Here is a 14,975-nt window from a genome sequence, read left to right as displayed (position 1 = left end):
AAGCACGGACCTTCGATATGCCACATGCTGTGCAGGGTTTAGCACAGCTAATCAACGTTGGGAAGACGCGGCTCTTTTTGGGTCCACCTCATACCGCATCTTTTTGCCAAAGCTATGGATTTTACTGTCGCTTGATAGGCCATGGCCAAGTTATCATCGTTAGGAATAATACGTGACACATTGCCAAGTCCCTTTCTTCTCTCTCTCAATATTGATTGTGTATTTCTTAGTTGGATAACTATTGGGCGGCTGCCTGAGCCTTACTTGTATCTCCTAGTTCTGTGCTCTTTGCACGGGGTATCCATAGCCAGCCAGACTCTATATGTAGTAAAATTCAAACGCTTGCTTCCATGTTCCTTATCCTGAGATCCAGGTGTACCGACCTTATCACATAATATTTTTCCATGTCCCGAAGAAGTAAAAGCCGGCTTTTCCCACCTACCAGTGTAAACCATAGTGATACAAAAATTCCTGTCATTATTCATGTATGCCGTTACAAATTTCAAGATGCAGCGGAATCACTGCTCGTCATCATTCTCCTCCTCCTGCTCGTCTTCATCTTCATCCTCTTCGTCAGATTTGGGAGGTTCCCATGTCTCTTCAAGCTTCAGGCCCTTGCCTTGAGGCTCATGGGTCCTGAATGATGACCCAAGTAAAGATGACACAGTAGATCGATAGTTGTTGAGCTGAGGATCCTCGTTGTACTTCTCCGGAGTGTCGTAAAGCCCCATTCCAACCAGGATCTCGCCGTCTTCTTCCGCGGCATCTTCGAGGGCCTGATAGTGAGGATCCTCTGATACTGCAGGTTGAGACAGTTGGGTTTGTGGGAGGGTCTCAGGGGTGGGGGGTGTTGTGGAGCCAATGCCGTGCATGATAAAGGTATTCCAGTCCCATCCATTGCTATCAGTAGTCTCGGCGGGCGCAGCAATGACAGGCAGTTGACGACCCGGCAAGACCATAGAAGCAGCGGGGGAGTGATGCGACATGTTCGTTCCGTGGTAGGGATTGTAGGTCATGTTGTCGGTAGATTGATATGGGAGAGGTAGATGGGAGAATGCCAGCGGGGATGTACCGCATGAAGTTGAATCCATCATTGGGGAATAATGAGCATAGTTGCCGTGCAAGTCTTGGTGGTCGGGAGGCAAGTGGCTTGTGGTCAAGGCATAAGCGGGCTGTTGAGCCTGAACATAGGGTTGTTGGCCATATGAGCCCGGATGCCAACTCACGGGACGCGAGGATCGTGGAGCGGGTCGCTGGGACTCGACGTCACAAAATGTTGATAGCTGTTCCATGATCTGCTGTTGTCGACGTTGCGAGTTGCCGTCATTCATGAGAGTCTTGCGGCGAGCCGTGAAACCAGACGAGCGAGGGCTGTTGTTGGCGCTTGAAGGCTTGGTCACTCTCATGGCACCTCCAGATCGTTGTCCACTGGACCCTCGTGAGAACCTTCTCGAAGCTTGCGAACATGCCATTTGTTGTGTGTGGTCGTCCAGCATTGTGTCGTAAGGATATGCGATGGGCAAGGAGCCAGCTGGCTGCACACCGAAGAGTGGGTGCATCATCTTGAAGTGTATCGAGTAAGTAATATGATGTGGAAAGTTGAGATATATCGAGACAAGTTGCCAAAACGACAGCTAGTATTAAAGGAGTTAACGTGCTCAATACAAATCAATTATTGAGGTGAAAGTAATGATGGTAGATCCCAAGAGAACTGAGAAGGGCTCAGCTTGAATATGTATCGTGAAATGGTGGTACCGGCTCCGAAGGGGTTCGAGGGGGTTAACGAAACATGGGGCAATCGATGGCTTGACAGATAAATCGAGCCTAGCAACTTTGAACAAGATCGACTAACTCTCTAGGGATCTATGGTGTGGAACAGGAGGGACCAAGCAATAAAGAAGCATGGGCGATTTATTAGCGACATGACGGCTGTAAACCGTAGAATTTAGAACAGCCGTCAAATCAGAACCTGGCCCATGGGGTACTTGGCCAGGTTCCTCATCACATTTGACCCTCACTTCACGTTCCTGTGCTGGGATCTCCAATTTCTAGCATGGCAGCTGGGGTGGTGGGCTGCGTCATACGGGCCGGCAGGGGGTGTGTCAACGGGCGGAGCCAGCAAGCAGTGAGAAAGGCAGGCGGGAAGTAGTGCCGGAGCGAGAATCAGGCTGCTGGTCTGGGGATTGAGACGACGTCTGCGGCATGGAGTCAAGGGTTTTCTTGTGTGAGGGGCGTGTCGACTGGCACAGAGTAGGATCAGTGCGGTTCACGCCGAGTTGGTAGGCATAGGTACGCTAGAGGTAAGTTTGGCGTGGTACAGTCGTACCGACAGGGCGAACAAGGAGGAAACAGGTAGTGATGGGGCCTCCCGTCGCTATGATTGCGTTGCAGACCCACGAGAGCGGCGTCTCTAGAAGAAGTGGACCTCCTCGGGTCGTCTGGACTCAAGGCAAGCTAGGCAAGTCACCCCTGCCGCTAGGGATGCAGCTCACATGGAGTAGTGGGGAAAGAAGGGATGGAGAAGAAGTTGGCCCACGGGCTGGAGTCGTAATAAAACACAAGGAGCAAGGGTTGTCAGCCAGTCTGGCTGCAGCATCCGCCTGAGACTCACCAAGAAGTAGGGGTTAGGATATGGCTGAAGGGGTGCACCAAGCGCTGCACTAGCCGGCGCCACAATGCATGCATTTTTGGGGCCTTAGATGGGTCGGGGGACCACTACTGTAGGAAGCGTCGCGCCCAGGCCAAAGGGTGGAACATTTCCCTACTGGGTGAAAGTGCCACTCCGGAAGGGTCTTGAAACCTCATCCAAGCGGGATGCTCATCACTGCTTTCGTGGTTTGGCATGCTTCGCTCAGGGCACTGCAGACACCCCTGCTGTAGCACCTGTAATTCCCATTTCTCGGCTCTACGCTGAGTTGTTGCAACTCGCAAAGAGGGTGGGATGCGAGAAGGGCGTTTTCCTAGGAGAAACAATCATATCTGATCGACGGGTGCTTGATGATGTTTTGCAATGGGTTTGAGATCCGCCTATCGTCACCGCCGAGGGAGGACGCCGGTAATAACGGTTTGTTGTACCCGCTTCTTTATACATGCTCTTGCGTATCATGGTCCGTTTATTCTTGGGACTATTGAACGCTCGTCTGGTGAGGAAAAGCATCATTGGTGGTTTTCTGAAGATGGACGATATAATGTGCTGGCAATTGATAAATGCTCTGAGCCAGACTTCGATAAATGGGTGGATAGCGTGATGGACTGGCACCGAGTACTTGCCCTGAGGCCTGGGATGGCTATCACCATGAAAGTTTAATCCACAAGACGATGTATTGGCAAGGGCTTAATGGCGCAGCATTCGTAGGTGGTTGGTGTTGCGCTGTCTAGGCTGTCTCGGTGTAAAATAGCTCCAATGTCGATGAGAAATTCAAACGCACCATTTCAAATATTAAGATGTGGGACCACATCCGTACTCTAGTACCCTAAGAGTCAGAATGGTGCTTCTCCTGGAAAACCTGTGGTCGGGGACCGGCGTTGCATTATGCACATGGTACTCCGACTGTGCAGGAGAGCCAGGTAAGTCTCTACTGGGCACCACTGTGAGTTCTTTTCTGGGCGTGTGATAGTCTAGATGAGGAAGCTAGACATCCATATTACATATGGTGGGCGATGTGCCTATGTACTGTTGCCGTTGGCGGGAATCCTTGGTGGCAAGAATACCTCAGTGGACGCGGACAGTTACCGTCTTGTAAATTTGCTCCGTAAGACCAGGCACGGGCAGAGAGGAGCAATACAGTCTGGCCTACTCCGTACATGGAGCGAGACCTCAGACAAAGAGTAAGGTGCTACAGAAATATCATTCCAGGTCATTATAGAGAGGTATTGAGGAAGAGGGAGCGCCGGGCAGCCAGATCAATGAGGCATTGACTCAAAGCTTGGACGAATGGCGGTGCAGGACCGCCTGACTCTCCAGGTATGTACCACCCAGCACTTGAGGTAATTACCTACCTCCACTTGGATACTCGGATCGGTATCTCAGGTAAGGCAGCTAGGGTAGGCACGCTCCAGCAACGCCCGACGGCCTGAGCGCTGACCTCCAATCCATCCTAGGTACCCATTACCTGGCATGGCACGGTCGAATGCCCAGTCACATACCTATGTGGAGGTCCCTTTGGCGGTAAAAATACACGAGACTGGCTTACACCAAAAGCCATCGATCTACCACCAGCCCTAGTCTCTTGTTTTCTTTCACCCTAGGCTAGACTGAAAGCGCAAGCCGTCCTGCTCCGCCTGAATATTACCTACCGTAGGCAGAGGACGCTTGAACTCTCCCCTCCCTGTTTGAAGTTATTAATGGCAAGTGCGGTAACCAGTCATCTATCCACCTGCAAGCCCCAAAGGTCGTCAGTTGGCGACTCGCTCATCCTGACAGTATCATCCAAGCGCTGAATCAAGTTCGGTTAATACATGCTTTCCTCCACTTAGGGGCTGTGGAAATAACGACTCTTTCCAACCTTGGTAAATGTCGGGATGTCAGCCCGTGCTCCAGAATCCAGTCTGCCTGCAGTACCACTTCATAGCTCCCTGTGCTACAGTACGCCAACGGCAATGCCAACACCACCATGATTTGAGTACTGGCGGCTTTATGGGCAAGCGGTTTGGTTTCTCTTCCTGGATCAGTGGATCTTATGTATGCTCCAACATGGCCTGCCACGTCGTCTACAACATGTACAAGCGATTCATCTCAAAACACGAAACACGAGCATCCTTACCTGCATATCGAAATGTGCTAGGTACGGAAGGTCTGATGTGTCTATTAAGTGTTCATCTCAGGGATCAAGAAGACTCAAGATCACAGGGTCTGAAAAGAAACAGTCAAATGTCTTCCTGGATTTATCTTAGATCTAGTCAAGTGTTTTTATCATCCTCGGGTCGCCGACCAAACAGACGGCCTGGAAACAGTCAGAGGAGAGATAGCAGAAGCCTCTAAGGTGATCCACTCTGGAACAGTTCATAATAAAGGTAATTATATTCTGTTCCTAGCCCAATGAAAGATGCAACAATGGCTACACACTGACGGTCTCGGCTTTTACTCCTTCTCTGTCACCTCCATTGTCTCATCTCATCGCCCCTCTATCTATAGGGGATATGCACGGCTCATCAAGCTCACACCGCAGTCAACCAGAGTTTTGCTGGCGCTGGTAGCTAGGGATTCTTTGTTTACGAGATTATCCCCACCCTCAGAGTTCCATTGCGCTGACCATAACCACCAAATTGAGTGCCTGTGGAGCACAGCATACTGACGCCCCTCTCCTCCTTTAGTCCTCGCCTGTTCGCCTTCTGAAGCTCGCATCTCTCCCTCGAAAGATCTGGGCATAACTGTAAGTTGACTAGGCCCCCTCTGGAAGGATCCAATCGTGCAGCAGAGGGATCAGCAGCCTGGGGCCATCAGTTTGTGAGCCCTTGTTGTTTCTGAATTGCCCTGATTGCCCACTGATTCAGTCACCAAACAAGGGCGGCAACTGTGCGCCACCCGGAAGTGTCATGGTGCAAGATGAAAGCGTGCCGCCTCGATGGATCTTTCAACATCCTTTTTACTCAACCTCAGGTAACCCTGGCTTGTCTGGTTTAGTGTCCCGGTGAGTCTACCATACATACCCACGAGACTCGGGTGTGTGGTCAGAACACCCAACGAGTCTATCACCGGTGGCTATGAATGCGCTGTTTAGGTAGTGTACGAGTCGATCCATCTTGCGTGTAAATTTTCTCCGTAGCAGGAGAGCGCGTCGGCATCTTGGCAAACAATTGCGGTCAGATATATCCATACTTCACCCAATAGATACCGAAATTGGTCAACAAATCCGGAGGCTGTGACCATGAACAGATACTTTGGCCGGTATTTGCTCGAGGTCAGTTACTGCAATATCTTTGCAGTAAATCTCGATGTCAGTTCGGAATTTTTTATCAAGACAACGCTTACCAAAACATAAAGATTTGCAATGTTTTGGATTAGCTATTAGGCTTTTTTTCTTTTCTTTTTTTGGTTCAGATGCGCTCGATCGATACCTCGGTGATTGGCGGGTCTATCCATTAATTTACGTGTTGACTTTACTGCCCTGGGCTAAGGAATTCAGGTAATTGCCGTTCTTTGATTTCATGGTCTTATCGAGGCTTGGAGGTTTCAAGCTGGCTGGCAGCTGGGTTCCATGGCCTTCGGGGGGGCAAGAAAACAGCGAACCTTACTGTGGGGTGTCAAAATAAACTTAGCAAAAGTTATCCTAAACTTAGGCTATATTACCCTAAGTCTTTTTATCATTTAGGATTGAGGCCCTGTGTTTTCTTTCCTCCCCTAGCATGGGTTGTATCCGAAGTTCTCTTGTGGGTCACATGAACAGGGAGAGGAAAGGATTTGAAGGATGTCCGTGTCTTGCCCTCGCGAATCACACTCTTTGGGCTGGATCACGCATCGATTGTCCTGCCCAGGCATTTTATCTCACTTGGAACAGCACGAAAGCCGGGTAGCTTTCTGCGCGGAACGCTGTCCCACAAGACATTGGCGCTGATCATCAACCTACATACAGTGTGTACTTGGGTACTCATCAAACTTCTCCTTACGGTTCGTGCGTTACCCGAGTCACGGAAGCGCAGCCACCACCATGTGAGAGTCTTCTAATACGGTGCAGTACATACTTTTGCATAAACTATCCCATCTCAGCACAGCGCAGTATCACTGGCCTTGGATGGTCTAGCCCCTGGCAAAGCACCACACCATTCCTCTCAAAACCATGCCAGCATGCCTCATCCGCGGATGTATCCTGGCCGCCTGGGATCACATTTGCTATCGCGGCTGACGAGGGCGATTTTAACATATGCGTCATCCAAATGCCCTCCAAGCAGCAAACAAATGGCGGTCGACAGCTCACTACCTAAATCATCAACACCATCGCCCTAGGTTGGCGACCCATTCTTAGGAACGGAGTTGCAACAGTAAGCTCCAAAGGGAACTTGTCAACATTACACAAATGTTCAGTATCTTTGACGCAATGTTAGGTCCTAGTTGCTTTCATGTCATCCCTGGCTCAACATCTTCATTGCATTGGGGACGCACTCACCACGCATTCGTCCAGTCATTGTGAAGAATAACTGGAATCATACTCTGTACTCACTCTAGAGATCTGCTTGTGATCGTCCAATCAATCACCAGATGTGCTTCTCAGATGGATGGGGCCCAAACCAATCTGCCCTGTTCGGCCTCAAATCAAAGATCCTGCATCTAACCCATAATGTACTACGAGAGAGGCTGAAATTTTGTTTTCTTTGTTTGACTTTCTCTCGCTACCATCGCACTAGACACACATCCTCATGCCCGAATTCACCCCTTTCAGCAAATCTGTACCAGTGGATCCCCTTTCATAGCCGAGTCGCTAATTCGGCAGCCCGAACGCTAACTGTCTTTGGTATCAGCAATGGATTCGATGTAAGACAACAAGACTCACTGGTCCCCCTTCGACACAATGCATTTACATACAGTAACGTATTCGGGTCAGATGTCATTCGATCCGAAGATCTTTGTTGCAATAAGAATTCTTTGAGTCTTCTTGAGTACTAGCTGTAGGAAACGTGCAAGCTTTCTTTCACTTACCCAACTCTTCACGCCGAGTGGGCTATTGTCACGGGACACAGGCTCCGAAAGAAGCCATCGAATACTTACGAGCAACGATTGGCTTGCATCACCGAAACTCTTAGTTGTGATCAAAGTTGCCTGTGGCTTTCGAATCCACGCGATCTCGTTTACAGGACTTGCTGTCATTGAGACCTGGCAACCCACACCCGCCACACTATGCCAACTCAAAACAGATTGTGGATGCTTGAAAAAGAAAAAGGCAAGGGTGTGCAGATGGAGGACTTAAGCCCGTTCACCAGGGATTCCTTAGCATGACACCTGGGTATCGCCAAGGAAGCGAAAAAGAATAATTGCCCAAAGCCACGGTCCAGTTGCCGAAGATCAACATGCTTGGCCTGGCCTTGGTCTGCTTGCTATGTATGTAACATTCACCTGGATGTTTGCATGCTTACAGTACAGTACATAGTTCTGGTGGACTGGAGACCTTCATTTCGGCAACGATTACCCAGCATGAGTGCATGTGAGCATGCGCTCATAAGACCACGCAATCCATCAGAGTGTTCTACACTTCAACATCCCTCAACATGTTGGACAGAACTGGCGTCAATCATCATCAACAGTCATTGATGAAGGATGGCTCCAATATTATGATCAGACCCTTACACTAGGATGCGCCGCCCTTGCGCTAGACTACAAACATACCCTTGGACCACTTTTAAAAACCGCTGCCATGGGTCTACCACAAGCAACATGAATGGAGAACGGAGAGTCTGAGGCTATGAGCGACCAGCCCCTGCACAAAAGTCTGACCTTTTTGGTATCATCTGTATTGTGTACGTACATACGGAGTACATTTGCTGGGGTTAAACACTGAGCTTCCAACAATTTCGTGTGCGTCGAGCCAATGAAGGACCCAGGCTTGATTGACTCAAGAGGATTAAATAAGAGCCCTTGCTTCAATGAGAATTCTAACTGCAACATACCTACCGCTGTGCCTTGGTCTTTCGACACCCATGGTCCAACTTTCCCATCCATCCATGCATGCTATGTAAGTCAGCTGCCAGAAGGATTCGCTTGAGAGAGAGCCATGGACAGCCTGCGTCGGTCGCCTTGACTGAGCAACATCTCACACAGCATTAGTCCCCGGCGGCGGCATGCATGCGAGTTTGTGATCATGCAGGTGTCTTTGTTAAGATGGGGGCAGAATGATTGATTACCTTGATTGTCTGTTTATGACTCGTTGCTCCAATGTTGTATCGTTGCTGTGCTGTATAACGTTAGCAACGAGTTGTCTGGAACGCTGTGAAGCCCCTCTGCGATCCTACTAGTAAGTGATCGTTCAGCGTCTCAGACCTTAGGTGCAGGGCGTGGCGATGAAGCAATATACACATACATGCGACCACCGCTATCCAGTCACTTACACCAGCCCAAATCCAAATCTGGTGGAGCTCTGCGGAGGTCGACCGTCGAGCGGAAGGGATATGGCTCGCGGTCCGCCGTAAGATATGGCAATCAGTCTTGAGTTGGCCAGACCTGGTCTTGGGTCTTGTGGATAGCTTGGCGGCGCAACCTTGGATAGCCATGGTACCGAGAATGCATGAACAAGCCTGTTACTTATTTCGGCGTATTTTACTACTACAATTTGGGTGTCTTGATTGGATACCCAAAGAGACCAGCATCAGGCAGCCTTCATCAGACCTCTTCAATCCTGACTACCAGACCGGTTTCAATGCTGTATATCGATGCGGCCACCACCACGTAACCATGTCACCAGTAGAGCACCACCACTTTCACTTTCTCTTGAATACATCATGGCTTCCCAGTCTCTCAGTTTCGCAATCAAGCGAGGCGAGAGTCAATGGTTTGTACAGTAAGCTTGTGAGAATGATCCCTTGGATAGGATACTCGAGAATAGACAAGAGGTACTCTCGAAGAATCCCATTCGTTAGATTTCGTTGCCGATCATAGATGAAAAGTAATCCAATAATTTATTCAACACAACATTACTGTCCGCCCGAGACTCAAAACGATCTCCAGTCCCTAACACGACCTAGCATTCTCCCAAAACATGTACATGCTTGTCTATAACGCCTGCGGCGTAGTGCTAGCATCTAACTATAGAGCCCGGGAAGCCGGGGGGGGGGGGGGGGGGGGCTCCAGCTGCCGCCCGCTCCTCCGTCCGAGAAACCCATACCGATGCCCCGGGGGATGTTCATGGCGGGTTAGAGCAGAGTTCAGCCATACCAACGGAAAGTTGCAAAGCCCTCTCTGACCGTCAAGTCCGCATCACTCGGGTTTATTCGCAACACACCCTAGAACTATGTAATACCACACCACTCAATTGCCCATATGGCTGTGACTGGGCATGTGTGGGGGGCTATGAGATTGGATATACCCTCCACCGTGAGAAGACTCATATCCACAGTTCACCCCTTGTCTAGTGCTGGTAGAGACGGTTTCTAGCTTTCATCAGTGTGCAGGGGTTTTGAGACATGCTCAAAGCGGGCCGGCGTCATTCGCAAAGCAAAGCAAGCACTCGCACTCACAGTCACGCACTCGTTTGTCTCGACGAGGTTTGATGGATCTGAAGCTTTTATCATGCCGTATCCTATTTGATGGTGCAGCACTTGAATCACATCACTTTAACTTCGATGAGAGCCAGCCAACAAGCAACATGCCAGCTGCATGTACATACCGCCACCTTGCATGGGCCTTGGTGTGATGATCAACGAACGACATGCCTACTCCGTATTTGACTTCAATTTCTGGTATCTACAGTATGGTACATACTCCGATATTGTCCGGTTATTTCTGATGTCTGGTATCGTCATCGAGGCAGTGGCTTATATACATAGTACGGAGTGCTCTCTTTAGATTCGTGTACATATTCCTGTTCTCAGTTCTCACTCCTTGTTGAAAACATGCCACACCAACAACAAAGGTGCTTCAAGTGTGGACTGTTGTGAGTTTGGTGCTGCAATTAGAATGGTCGTCCTGCTCTCAAAGCTGTGTTGACCGCGGGCACATTAGACTTGTCGCTGACTTGGTCCTGGTTGCTTTCATCCTATTCTGTCGTGTCCTCCCGTCTCATTTGACACGTCTCACACCTTGTCCCTGTCCCTAGTGCCATTGCTAAACAAGCCAGCTGCCCAAATAGCAACTACGGCAAATCGTCTTGGGCCTGCGTCTCGGGGCTTTTGGGTCCTTAGACTCCGCACCGCATGACGACGCTGTCGAGCGGCTCGCAGCTCGCTTGCCCTTTAGAATCCTCCCTAGTGTATACTATGTAAGCATTAGCTGCAGATGGACGGTTGGCCGCCGCCCTGGCTCTGGTACCGTAGTCTGTGCTCCAACCATGCCTTGGGGCGTGTGCAAATTCTCAAGAGACGGTGCGAAAATAAATAGTCGAAGGATCTCCTAAATTAGTCCTGGATCATTCTAAGCCTGTTTGAGTATTTATGTCACGTATGATTAAGCTCTAAGGTTTTCTGGCATCCCACGACTAGCGCACCTACATACATTAGCTAGCTATTGGTTTCGGTCAACCGTCTCAACGAAGCTGGGAATTAAACATCCCTTGTGATATGATTCTCTCGAATCGATTCTTAGACTTAGGCTTGAGCGTCCAACAATCATTACGAGACTTTTCTGTTTTCGTATGGCGTGTTTTAGAGCTATAGCCTCTGTTGATAGATCAGCTGGTAGATGGGATAACTCAAGGATGTTTACTTCCATCTTGTTCTTGCACTATCTAGAAGACAGTTTCTTCACACGAGCACCAAGACTAACGACGTGCTTCTAGACTAATCGTGGTCTCCATGCAGTAGCCCCGGCGCATCCGCGTGGTTCAAGGTTGTGTCTTGCAGGCAGAATAGCATCATCCTTGCCCTTCTTAACAACCTAGGCCAGGACAACAAGACACCTGCTCATCCACTTGCATCACATCAACAAGCAGGAGAGAAACGGGACAGGTCCAAGTTGACACCTGACTAACCAATCCGTGCCCTCACCAGTAGCGGGAGTGCGTGTGCGTATGTGCACTACGGCGGTTGAAGATCAAGGCAACCCAATGTTTCTATTCCCCGTTTTCACCGCCTTTCTCCCCTGTTTCTAATTATCCCCCCTTCCACTTCTCTCCTCCACTGTCTGTCCCTTCCAGTCCTAGACCCAACTGTCTCTCTTCTGCCCACTAAATCTCTCAATACCCGAATTGAGAGCATTATCAGCTGGTGTAAGCCATAGGCAGCGACTCATGGTTCGCCGAGCCACTTTGCTGTTTCTTGCCATTTCTTTCTCCGCCCATGAGCGGTTTAGTATTCCCCCCCCCAGTTCCCCTTGATATTCCGGCATCTGACCCTTGCACCGAAAGAGTCTGCCTAAAGAGCTAAATGTGTGGATTGTCGTCAAGCAACCATCGTATTATCGGGATAAGACCGTCAGGCAATCATGCCCATGGCTGCCCATGATCAGGTATTCATTCAAACGCCTCCAATTTCCGTTCCAAGCATGTCTCTTCCGAGTCCATCGAACCCCTCCCGCTGCACTTTGACCGTAGCCAGTCGAACAGCGAAACCCAGCTTCGCTCCCATGGTCCAGTCGTCAGGGTGACAGATCAGTCCGTACAGCATTCCGGCTATGAAAGTGTCACCCGCTCCTACGGCACTATATCTCGAACAGTGGTCAGGTCCTGCAGTTTTACGCGCCTTGTACTAGGTTTTGTTGCTGTGCTAGGTATTGTCAGGGCGGGACAACTCACTCGATCACGGAAATGTCTCGCCCTGATTTATCCAGGGCAGGGCAGTGAATACTCTCGCCTGTCGACCGAGACAGCCCAGCTGCTCCATCTTCACCCCACGTACACAGTGCCAGTGACCTATGCAGCTTCTTGTCAGCAAGGGCCATACAGTCAAAGCAGAAGCCTGATGTCCTTCCATGAAACGTACGCCTTTTGATGCCCTTCAGCTCTCAAGCATTGTTCCGGAGTCTTGTGTCCTCGACTCTATCCCCCTTGTTAGGTCACTGCAATCGTAACGGCCGATATCCATGAGTCCACTCTCACCTCAGCCCAACTTCGCGAATAGAAGACAACATCCGCTTCTGCCGCCAGCTCAGGGAGGCCCTCTCTACCAGGCTTCTCAATTTCGACACTGATTGTCGCTTTTGGTAATACGTTACGCAGGAGACGGATACAGCTCTGTATGGTATCCGGGATTCGGCCCTGTTGTTCCATCATCAGCCTAGAATTACCGGGCAGAGGACACCGCGTCTGCATCCTACCTCAAAGTGCCACCATGTCTCCTGGTCCGGGTTGAAGCCTCGTGCGATGTTGCCAAACTCGTCTTCAGTCATTTCCAATAAGTCATTGTAGTTGACAAGCGTGCGACTACCTGATGCCTCGCTACGCATGATGTAACTGCTTGCCGCCTCCGTACTCTCCTCACGATAAACGCAGTGGCTGAAGTCAATATTCGACTGCTCACCGAACGACGATATAACACGCTGTGTTGCGGACGAGCCAGTAGCGGGAAGGGGTGATACCAGATGTAGTTGGAGGGTGTCGCGCTCCGAGAGTAATTGTTCTAAGACCTGAAGGGAGTTGGGACAGTTGCCTCCACGTCGGATATTGAGACTGGTGGCACGTAACTTGGAGTCTTCGGATGGGAAGAAGGGCACGCTGGAGGTGAGTTAGTAAATGCCATGTGAATGCAGTAGAGGTGACGTTCGTGAGGATTGTGTCCAGGTAACAAGCCCCTACGGCAATGAGATGCTTCATGATGTCCAGTGCCGTGCTTGTTGCAATACAAACTGGGAAAGCAATGCCGACCACCTAACTTGCGTCGGCTTACGCGTGAGGCAGACCCTATCACTTGACGTCGGCGTTATGTTGTATATCCCTTTGTGAGTTTTGGTGATGTAAGTAGTTTCAAAGATTCCGGTGTAAGTGAGGGGTCTGCCGCAGGTTGGGTGTTCCACATATATTTTGTCACTCCTACATGGGTAGATAGTATGCGTATTGTCTCTGGTAAAAAGAGATACCCGTCGAGGATTACAAAACTCGTTACATTCATACGATATACTAAAACACACACTGGTCTAAAGACCTCCTAAGATGCACTGAATATGCTCTTTACTTACCTTAGGATAGAGATCTCGTGTGTTCTTGCCCACCCTAAATCTTATGTATACTCAGGCCCGACCATCAGCGTGACATGGGGGAACTGCCCGAGAACCTCAACTTGGGAGGCTGCCAGTAACATCGTATTGTGCATGTGTACGTGGTTGTGATTCATATCGTTTATGGACCACCAGTATGACACCTTCCACTCTACCTAAACCGACTATCGTTCTTCTTACTCCTCCTGAGCGCTGACTAGCTCGGCCTTTTTCTACACATCTTGACCGTTGAAAACATGCACTTTGTCGCTCGATGATTGTGCCTCCAATATCTCCACTGGGGGCCAGCTCTGCTTCTTTTGCGACTGGTCTTCCGCACACACGAAGATTGTGTCGACGGTGCTAGTAGCCGTAAAGGCGTCCGGAAAGATGACTGTAGAATATCTGGTGTTCCTCGTTTGAGCAATGCCGTCAAACCCGTCGACTATCGTCTGCTCATAGACAATCAAGTTGAGACCTGGCTTTCGAGAGAGCAAGGAGTGATACCAGGTAGAGTCCAGACGCCGAACAATAGATACAATACAAGAGTGCAGGCAACCGGGCTCTCTCCCAAATCGATGGAACGACTCGGAGGGGATCCAGCCACGAAACATCCGTGAAGCTCTCTAAGGCGATATTCATCATTATGGTGTTATTCGCAGTTTAGGGTTACTAGATTATCTCCAAATGGTATCCCCCCTTTTTTTTATCTCGTTATTACTTAGCTCTAAGTGATATTTTGGAGCTTATATATTATAAGCTGAAGTATATATCTTAAACTCAAGTATCAGTAGTCGAATTGCTTGTTGAGAAGAGAGTTGAGAAAGTCAAGTTGGAACATATAATCAGATATCATAAATATTGATATGATTCTAGTTCGTGACAACAAAAGATATAAATTGGGTCATACACCACGTAGCACTGAGTCAATAGTAGCCCACGCAACTCATGTAGTCGTCGAAATTCATGCCTTGGGTGTACGTAGAATAGTGGCCGAAGGCGTACGCGAAGAGGACGATACTGTTACACGAAGCCAAAACTAGGGAAACCTTCCTAAGATAATGTTTTCCATGATGAATAGTATATGCCAGTCAACTTGACTCTGGTGAAGTAGTGGCCGATACTGTATCTGCTTGCATGCCAGTTCTGATCCTGTTGCATGAGGACGTTGGCGGCCACTCCGTTAGAGGTCGACTGTTTGGATAGT

At 49.5% G+C, this 14,975-nt stretch overlaps 5 protein-coding genes across 5 annotated transcripts; 2 read left to right on the top strand and 3 right to left on the bottom strand.

Moving 5' to 3' along the window:
• Positions 1-518: 518 nt before the first annotated feature.
• On the bottom strand, positions 519-1,562 carry FPRO_04449 (uncharacterized protein; the record flags this gene model as incomplete). The annotated part of the gene is made up of 1 exon (XM_031229960.1): positions 519-1,562. The coding sequence occupies one exon, from the start codon at positions 1,560-1,562 to the stop codon at positions 519-521; it is 1,044 nt and encodes a 347-aa protein (XP_031080145.1).
• A 1,923-nt stretch (positions 1,563-3,485) lies between these two features.
• FPRO_04448 (uncharacterized protein) lies at positions 3,486-4,077 on the top strand (the record flags this gene model as incomplete). The annotated part of the gene is made up of 4 exons (XM_031229959.1): positions 3,486-3,567; positions 3,763-3,828; positions 3,947-3,964; positions 4,031-4,077. The coding sequence occupies 4 exons, from the start codon at positions 3,486-3,488 to the stop codon at positions 4,075-4,077; spliced, it is 213 nt and encodes a 70-aa protein (XP_031080144.1).
• A 3,924-nt stretch (positions 4,078-8,001) lies between these two features.
• On the top strand, positions 8,002-8,139 carry FPRO_04447 (uncharacterized protein; the record flags this gene model as incomplete). Its single annotated transcript, XM_031229958.1, has 2 exons — positions 8,002-8,032; positions 8,075-8,139. 2 exons carry the CDS (start codon positions 8,002-8,004, stop codon positions 8,137-8,139), a joined length of 96 nt encoding a protein of 31 aa, XP_031080143.1.
• A 689-nt stretch (positions 8,140-8,828) lies between these two features.
• Positions 8,829-9,198, bottom strand: FPRO_04446 (uncharacterized protein; the record flags this gene model as incomplete). Its single annotated transcript, XM_031229957.1, has 2 exons — positions 8,829-8,882; positions 9,037-9,198. 2 exons carry the CDS (start codon positions 9,196-9,198, stop codon positions 8,829-8,831), a joined length of 216 nt encoding a protein of 71 aa, XP_031080142.1.
• Positions 9,199-12,093: 2,895 nt separating this feature from the next.
• FPRO_04445 (uncharacterized protein) lies at positions 12,094-13,021 on the bottom strand (the record flags this gene model as incomplete). The annotated part of the gene is made up of 5 exons (XM_031229956.1): positions 12,094-12,277; positions 12,372-12,488; positions 12,559-12,614; positions 12,675-12,833; positions 12,893-13,021. The coding sequence occupies 5 exons, from the start codon at positions 13,019-13,021 to the stop codon at positions 12,094-12,096; spliced, it is 645 nt and encodes a 214-aa protein (XP_031080141.1).
• Between the last annotated feature and the right edge of the window lie 1,954 nt (positions 13,022-14,975).

This window comes from Fusarium proliferatum (assembly GCF_900067095.1).
Source record: "Fusarium proliferatum ET1 genome assembly, contig: FPRO_scaffold004, whole genome shotgun sequence".
Taxonomy (NCBI): Eukaryota; Fungi; Ascomycota; class Sordariomycetes; order Hypocreales; family Nectriaceae; genus Fusarium; species Fusarium proliferatum.
The sequence above is the reverse complement of the archived record's forward strand: the minus strand, read 5'-3'. Positions and strand labels throughout refer to the sequence as shown.